At 36.6% G+C, this 9,256-nt stretch overlaps 1 protein-coding gene across 6 annotated transcripts in view; it reads right to left on the reverse strand.

The window, feature by feature from the left end:
* ZNF521 (zinc finger protein 521) overlaps positions 1 to 8,910 on the reverse strand; it is a 474,304-nt gene extending 465,394 nt beyond the window's left edge. For 2 of the 6 annotated variants that reach the window (XM_073631498.1, XM_073631497.1), the window contains exons 1-2: positions 8,625 to 8,908; positions 7,829 to 7,869 (exon numbers count right to left, since the gene is read on the reverse strand). In XM_073631498.1, coding sequence (XP_073487599.1) covers positions 7,829 to 7,868 — 40 coding nt within the window. In that variant the 5' untranslated portion in view covers position 7,869; positions 8,625 to 8,908. Of the gene's footprint in view, positions 1 to 7,828; positions 7,985 to 8,624 lie in introns of all 6 variants that reach the window. The other 4 variants (XM_073631496.1, XM_073631494.1, XM_073631495.1 and 1 more) reach the window with 4 other exon arrangements.
* Between the last annotated feature and the right edge of the window lie 346 nt (positions 8,911 to 9,256).

Below are 9,256 nucleotides of genomic sequence, written 5' to 3' on the forward strand. Positions count from 1 at the left end.
ACTCCAGGCAGGTAGTGCCATGGTTGAGACTCAAATTAACAACCCTACTGCTGCTAGGCAGAAGTGCTAGCCACTTAGCCAAAGGAAAGAAAATGATAGATCGATAAAACAGATAGATGGGTAGAGTCAAGCAAAGTACTCCTTTATGTGCATTATGTGCAGTTCAGCCTAGTAACAACTTAAAATATAGAGCTTAAATTTAACTAGCGTGCAGCATATTTAAAAATGTGGGATATTAGTGCAAAATATAGAACTATAATTTATATAAAAGGAAGGCTTGAGTAACAAAGAGGTTGATGCTGTTAAAAGGAACCCATCTGGATAAAATATGGAATCTGGCTTTGTGAACTTTTTCATTGAAAGGGGGGAGGCAAGTGGTTTGACCACATCGCTAAGCAACCACAAGATGGATATCAATGGGACCAGGTGCTCTGTGCATTTGGTCCGCTAAAAGATTAAAGTAACTAAAAGGCAAACTTTTTTTTTTCATATATTCTCCATCCTAGATAGCGTAGGGGAGGGTTATAAACCGGTCAGGTTTTTTTTTTTTTATTTGCCATCTGTGTCCCATTGGTGACGTTTCCCTTCACGTCCTGTCTCATGGCCAAAAAAGGAAGCGAGAGGAAATCCCTCCAAAGTTAGGGAATCCTGGTGTGTCACTAGGGTGACCAGAACTAGTAGCAGGTGCTCTAATCCCTCTCCACTCCATCCAAAATTAAAAAAAGTTTTGAGCACAAGTTTTGTGCTATGAAAAAGCAATTCTAGATAATCATTTAGCCAAATATTTGTGTGTGATTAAGTAGGAACTTTGTCTTTTCATCAAAAAAACTGATGATAGGTATTGGATGTTTAACTCATTTTAGGCTTTCACTGAATTGGTTATGAACATATTAGAAACAAACTTCTAATGACAAGTTTTCGCTCTCAAGAAGCAGCCAGGCTGAACCCAATGTATGCTTTTTTGCTGGTTAGAACTATCCACAAGCCATGATAAAGGTGAGACATTTCCAGGGGTTGTATTTTGCATAGCCATTGAGTGAGAACATGTGCCTAGGGCCTGTCCATTTTCTTTTTATATTTAAGTGGTTACATGTTTTACCAAGATACAATAAAAGGCAGTTTGGTCACGTAATCTCAATCTGTAAAATGCTGCAAGAAAATCAGCTGTGAAAAACCTCCTAGTCTGAATGGTCACGGTTCATAGTAACCATCCAGTATGCACACTAGCCTAGAATCTGTTTAGCCAGAATTAACATGTTATACAGAAGTATGCCCTCTTATTATTTTTGATCATTATCTAAAGAACTAGTGAGAACTTTATCAAGAGTAGCTAACTTTTCTTCTTAGTTCAAATTAAGCATTCGATTTAAATGAACCATATCAACATGATCAGTGGAACAAGAAAGCTACTAGATTGTGGTGCAGGGATTTGTGTTCTTTAGAAGATAGCCATGCAAATTAAATTTTTTGTAAATTAACCCATCAGATTAAGGAAACAGGATCAAAGATGATACTAAGCAAAAAGAAGTTTAAGTTTTCAAAAAAAAATTGCCTTCATTTCAGTTGCCAAGATTATTCAGGTTGAAGGTAATAGATACCCGTAAAGGGTTAGATGTGTCACATCATTGAACAGTGGCCACAAAGGGCCTTCCTAAATGGTATATAAACCTTAACAATTAACTTTTCCTATCTGTTCTTTTTTGGTCTGTTAAATATACAATTGAAAGGGTTTGTTATATATGGGTGATGTTAGAGACATTTAATTCTACTTTATTGTGTAACTTCAGTACTGCCCAGTTGACAAATATAGATTACCTAAAATCTATACAGTAAGCAATGTAGTTATTCTTTGACTCAAATTTGAAGAGATCATTGGTAAATGTTGTTCTCTTTACTATACTACAGCAATCGACTAGTCTTTTTTTTTTTCTTTCAGAATTTTCCCGATTATTCATCCATTTACTATTTACTACTGGGATTGACTTACTTACAGATCTATGACAAAATCCAGGGTCAGATTACAATTAACATAATGTGTGCATAATATTACATCAGTGGGATCAAAAAGAATTCCAATCCTTTAACTTGATACAAAAACTCCCACATTTGAAAAAAAAAAAAAAAAAAAAAAAAAAGGCCCACCTCAGTATCTACTAAACCAAAGTAGGTAGGGAACTGCAAGAAGGGCTCATTCACACCATATGCTCTGGGCTGCGCTGATCAATGCAGTCCCAGCACATACACAACTGTTCTCCATTGTCTCAGTTTACAGACAGGCAGCAGTTATTGCACCACAGCCATTTAAAAAAAAAAAAAAAAAAAAAAAAAAAAAAAAAGATGATGATCTATAAAAAAAAAAAAATTTTATATATTTTAAACAAGCTAGCTCTAAAACAAAATATGTTTGGTAACAGGACTTAGCCTAAGAACCTGAGATATATCCCCCACCTCCCCCTTATTTTAAAAACCTCTTTGCTGAGTCAGTTAGGGAATTACATGATCTTAGTTGCACATGGCGCGTTTTACATTCAAGGAAAAAGTTCAGAATTTTAGTTTGATTCTATGATACACTGGTACAATGGACTAGTGATCTAATAATTTAACAAAACATAAATGGCATGGTGCTCCTTCAGTAGGAACTTAGTTCCCTTAAATTTACTTTATTTGTTCATAGTTTTCTTTTCAATATGTTTAGGACTCATATTTAAAGGATTTCTGCATTTCTTGAAAGCAGGAGAGTAAACTACAGAAGAATATGGAACATGTTAGCAAAGAGTCAATGTGTTAGCAAGCCAAAGCAAAAATATTTAGTATTTATTTACACACATTATATTTTCAACTATGGATCTAAACTTTGACTAAATTCCTTATAGCTAACTTTATTAATGTCTATCCATTGTATTGGCAATGTAGATTTGTGCTTGATTCAGGAGACCTTTTATTCAAATGATTTCACACATGGTCTGATCCAAGGCGATGTTAACAGTAACTGTTGACTTTCTATTACCCTGCAATATTAACGTAAAATGTATTCAGATCAATAACTTCTGGAACAAATAAGGTAGAAAACCTGCTCCTTTCTACTGATACCTTAACTCTCTAGGCAAAAGAAATATATGGCTACATTACTGATTTAATTGAAAAAAGGATTAGAAAGTTACATATTCCCAAAGGACAGTGTTGACTTTTGACAACTCCTTGAGCCATTGGAAAAAATAAATCTAAATACAAATGACCACTAAAAAATTTATATTTATATATATATATATATATATATATATATATATATATATATATATATATATATATATATATATATATATATATATATATACATATATACACACACACACACACACACACACACACACACACTACTTCATTTCAATATGGAGTTTTCAAACTAATTTTACTTGAGATTGAAATATATTTACAGCATAGCCGGAAAAATGGAGAGAGGAAATAAAAAAAAAAAAAAAAACCCTTCCAACCCCACACAGTAATAACGTCAGACATCAACACCGTGTGGAAACAATTATGAGACACAGACGTCTACAAAGACATTCTAAATCACATCTAGCCAAAGTTGAAACAAAAAAAAAAAACGAAGAAGGACACTTTTAAAAAAAGGAGGAGGAGACAAAGAAGGAACCAAAACAATTTAGCTCCATGTGAAATGGAGGAATAGATCATTTGGGTAAGTGTGGCCATGTCAAGAAAAAGGGCTTGTAACCGAACAGAACACAATAAAACATAACACGACTGTAATGGGACAAAGCCCATTAAATCAAATTTAAAAACAATTATAATTATATATATATATATATTTTTTTTTTTTTTTTTTTTTTTAATCTATATTCCCTTATGTGCTAAAAAAATTATTCACTTTAGTACTACTCACAGGCATAATATTATTAATACATGTATGTTCTGAACTGGCAGCAATGCTCCAATCCAAATCTAGTGCGCAGGTAAGCAATCACAGATCTCCAAACACTAAGCTTTCAATAAAGTGTGTGTGTGTGTGTGTGTGTGTGTGTGTGTGTGTGTGTGTGTGTGTGGCAAAAAAAAAAAGTGAAGCATAACGTGTTGTCTAGACAAGAGTTTTTTTTTGTTTTTTTTTTAAGAAATATGCCGATGATTCTGCTGCAATTAAGAGCTTCTGTATGTTTTAAATGTGCTAAAAAAACAAAAAACAAACACACACACACAACACACAATATGCATAAGCTGTTATGGCTCAAATGAATAAAAATAAATAAAGTGCAATCAACCTCAGCACTTTAAAATAACATTTGACATGTTCCCGGAAAGGATGACAACGCTGAAATTTTAACATAGCAATAATAAATGCTTTATAAAAGGCAAACACAATGCATACAAGGAGATGCTGATGAATTGGCTGTCCATAATGAAAGTGAACTTTGCAATAAGGTCAGTGTGCATGAAAAACAATGTGACAAAAATGTCAATAGGAATGAGTTCAGTGAGGAACTTCCAATTTTTCATTCACAAGCAACATGTTCCAGCCACATGTGCCAAAGCTTACAGACAGAAAGAATTCTGGGTGCAGTCACATCCCAATCCTTCTAACTGCTGAAAAGATGTTACCATGACTTTTCGTGTACACTGTAGTTTTATATATGGACTAATCCAATACAGAAAGTTGCACTTTGTAAACTAGCACTTTCTACAGAAGTGATCATAACTGAAATTCCTTATGATCTTTGAAGTATTTATTTTATATGTCCCTTCACGCCAACTTAGGACAAAATAATCCAACCTTAATTTTTCATGGAGTAGTAGAAGCAAAACAGCCACATATACAGTTGAGTGCTCTGAAGGCACTCAGACCCAGAATGGTAACATATTAGGTTTTCACAGTACATATTGAAGTGTGCTTTGATGAGGCCAAACAAGTTTCTCTTGCAGATGTAGGCATGATGTGGAGGGTTTTTACAAGAAACTAAAAGCTACGGGAGCTCATACTCAAAGAAATATGTAGGTCAATTGTAATAAATCTCTACCTCTGCTTCTGGTACAACTGGGATAATGCAGATCCTGTGATAAGCAGCTTTGACAAGCCATAGCCTGGTGGTCTATTACAAATTAATCATGTCTATATTAAAAAAAGTAAAAATGTGATGTATGCCATTAAAAAAAATGTTTTCCTTTGAAGGCACAGTAGGCCTCTACTAAAGGTATAGCATTATACGGAGCTGTAAACCTTAGTCTAATGATTTACCATACTTTTCTGAGGATGTCACCAAAATTGATGGTGACAAGTCTCCATTTTACCATTCTAATTAGTGGGGTCGTGGGCATAGAAAATCACTGAAAAAAAAAAAAAAAAAAAAAAAAAAAAGAAGGATTCATAAATATTAATACTGAAGGCCATATTAAGATAATGGTGCACAATAAATTAACTCACTAATTTTGTTTAATGTCATCACATTACAAAAAGTGACATAACAGAGTGTGCCCTTTTAACGGTCAATAGAAATTAGCGATACAGTCATTGGTATGATTTTTTTTTTTACGGGTCTTGAACTTTTGTGACACAAGAACCTATGTGAAAAAGACTTCAAAAGGTGATAGATTATCATAAAAAAAAAAAAAGTCTGAAGTATTTATATTCAAAAAAACATTTAGACACAGAAATGAAATCATCTACCATATTGGACTACATAAAAATAAAATTATAATATATAAATATATATATATATATATATATATATACACACACACACACACACACACACACACCTTGAAATATCTACATTGACAGAAGACACACATGCATGCCTCTAACTACTGTCCTTATTGATACTTATAACGGGAGCTAAAATGATCTCTCCAACTGCACACAGACAATTTACAGCATGACTATGCAGTGCTAACAGAAAACCCATTTATACAAACCCCATACTATTCCCTGGCACATTTAATAGAAACGCGTTGTTTAAATTACCTAATACTGTTTTTTTTTTTTTTTTAAAAAACAAAAAAAAAAAAAAAACACATTGACTCTGGACAACATTTAATACAAAAACGGACAGCAAGGAAGCCTTCAGTTGCAAACTAGACGCAGGATCTAAACACACATTGAGCTTAAATAATTCAGTGAAACATACATAATATATATATCTCGTGACTGTCACTGTAAAAAAAAAAATCTATTACGCAGTATATTAAACACAAAAACAATGTATTGTATTAAATATGTATCAAAAATAGTGGCTTTTGTGGAGTGTATTGTACATCTTGAAAGAAACCATTGGGCCCATTCACAAAGAAAATAAACAGTTGGGAGAAAAAAAAAGTCACGCTATGTATTCGTATACCGATCTTGTGGGTAGTTTTTCCTCAAACTGGAATCTAAAGAAAAATGCATATGTGCTTAATCAGCCACAAAACTGGAACACTCAGATGAAAGTTTGATGAAGTACTGGGCTAACACAAAAAAAAAAAAAGTGGTAGTAGCAGACTTTTCTCTTGTATGTTTAATTCCACTCTCAGTCCTTGGGTAATGAAGTAGAAGCACAGACACTTTGAAGCGACTCTCCCCAGTAGGAAGAAGAGCGAGAGGGTTAACTGGTGGTGCAATTCTACACTCCGGAGCAGACTCCAGCATTCCAGAGGGCCTAGCACAGCTTTCAATGCAACCACAACAAGCCACCCTTTGTCCTCCTCCTCCCCGGGTAGTCTCTCCTTACACACACACACACACACACACACACACACACACCAGGTCCAGCATACTGCTCTGGCCATTTTATCAGGTAAGCTTAACGGCTGTGGCACAAATGGGTGATTTTTGGTAACGCCTTCACTTTACCAAGATCCCCATCACTAGTGATCCCTACACATACAGCTACATTTAGTAGCAACCGATCATACGATCATTAGCAGTTCATCACAACGTTCCCTACATCTAGGCGATTGCTCGAGATTAATAGCAGGCAAATTTGCAATACCAAAAACAGAACATATCGGGATGCTTTTATTTATAGCTTAAAAAAAAAAAAAAATAAAATAATATAAAATTTATATCTAGAAAAAAAAAGAAAAAAGAAAAATCTCAAAAAGAAAAACGTATATGCATTTTTTGAATATATAACATAGGAAGGCACTTTTTTCTTTAACAAAAAAAAAAAAAAAGGGAAGGGAAGGGAAGGGAGCAGCCTTTGGCCAACACCAAGAGGTGCCCTGGAAGAGAAGGGCTCAGAGCACTGCTCCTCCACAGTTTCCCCACAACAGACTCCTGCAGCAGGCGAGCCGTCACGTGACCAGACGCCTCCAAACTCTGCACATTCCAGCACAGTTTTCTGATCAATAAACTTTGTAACAGCCCCCCCCCCCCCCCTTCCTCCCCAACACCCCCAAAGAAAAGGCTCAGAAAAATATACAGTTAAACCCTAGTCCTCCCCTGCCTTTTCCCCCCCTCTTAGTTTACAATGTAACTCTCTCCAGATGTTGCCAACTCTTGCTAAGTTTCCCCTAGGTCTGTGTCCCGGCATGGAAGGGGGAGCAGTTTAGGAATCGAAACATGCAAAGCTAATATTAAAAAGGGGATTAAAACAAAAAAAAAAAAAAAATGTAAAAAGAACATAAAAAAAAAGAAAGAAGAAGAAAGAAAAATAAGGGAGCAGCAGCAGAAGAAAGGCTGCCCCAGTGCCAGTGAAGTTTGCAGTGCCCAGTCCTAGCTGTCAATGCATCTCTGGATGAACAGGGAGGGTTAGAAGGAAAAAAGAAAGAATCAGACACCCCTAGCTTTCCCCCCCCCCCCCACTTACACAGAAAAAAGGAGCATCGCTCGGTCTCTTACCTTTCAGCGATCTTGGTTTAGCTTGCTTGCGGCGAGACATCCTAAAAGCAAACAGCTGAAGTTGTTCAATGTCAGCCCGTTAACAACTATAAGGCAACAGACAACGAGGATCCCCTAAGCCAAGCTTTCCTCCAGCCTCCCTGTCTGCCCTCTTCCCTGGCCAAAAAAAAAAAAAAAAAAACATACAACCTTAAAAAAAAAAAAAAAAAAAATTAACAAAAAAAAAAAAAAAAAAAATCTTTATAAGAAAAGCTGCATTTTAATTTACAAAAAAGTATCCAAAAAAACACATTTTTTTCTCTATTAAAAAAAAGCACACTACATTAACAAAAAAATAAATAAAAATGTGCACACTATCCAAAAGGGGAAAATATTTTCCAAACAGCAACAGCAAAATATTGAAAAATTCAAAAAAAAGCTACAAAATAATAAAAAAAAACAAATAGTTTCCTGTATTCCCTCTAGCACTACAACTATAGAGAAGGGAGGAAAGGCTACTCTGCTGTTGCATAGAGGTGCTGTTTATTTGTTATTATTATTATTTGCTTGTTGTGATGTTGTAAAAGGGGGGGTCTTGTTTTTGGGGGGGCTTTTGTTGTTTTTGGGGGTTTTTTTAGGGGTGGGGGTCTATCTTCCGTTGGCTGGGCTGCTGGTAGAAGGAGCAGGATGAAGCTCCTTGTCTCTGGGAGGAAAAAAAAAAGGAGAAAAAAAAAAAAAAAGTCTACGCCTGGATTCGGGAGAGGAGAGCAGAGAGAAGGAGATGTGTGCTGCTGTGTGCTCCCTCCTCATCACAAACCTGCAAGGTCTTGGACTGCGCTGTCGCTCCGGTAGTCCACATAATAATGGAAAATAGAAGCAAGGCCCCTAAAGCCATCAGGATGGCTCCAGAGGGGGCCCCTAACCCGCAGGGACTCGCTCTGTACGTAATCACTGAGGAAATCATTGTCAGCCTGCCTGCACTCACACACAGACAGAGGGGCATGATTAAAAGCCGAGGGGGACTCAGCCAAGACGTGGACTGGACGCCAAAGCAGCTACTCAGACCTGGATCGGGAGCCTCTGCAGGAGGATCGGGGAATAGACGGGAGGAGAAAAGAGAGCGGCAAAAACAAGCGCAGCCACAGCACGCCCCATCACACACACACACACCGACACACTCACTCCCCCCCCCCTCCACCTTCATTCCCAGCCCACCGTGTCTTATTAAAGATACACAACTACTGCCAGACATGGATCTCCGTCCTCCATCACATTCTCCTCTCCCCTCCATCACATTCTCCTCTCCCCTCCATCACATTCTCCTCTGCCCCTCACTGAAAACAATCAAAGGCATGTTCAGCTATGTGAGAGAAAGAGAGAGAAGGTCCCTCTTCTGGCTGCATTCATGTAACCAGAGCACAGAGCACGCAGGAATATCATCCCGGATCC

This window comes from Aquarana catesbeiana, linkage group LG05 (assembly GCF_042186555.1).
Source record: "Aquarana catesbeiana isolate 2022-GZ linkage group LG05, ASM4218655v1, whole genome shotgun sequence".
In the NCBI taxonomy this organism is placed as follows: domain Eukaryota; kingdom Metazoa; phylum Chordata; class Amphibia; order Anura; family Ranidae; genus Aquarana; species Aquarana catesbeiana.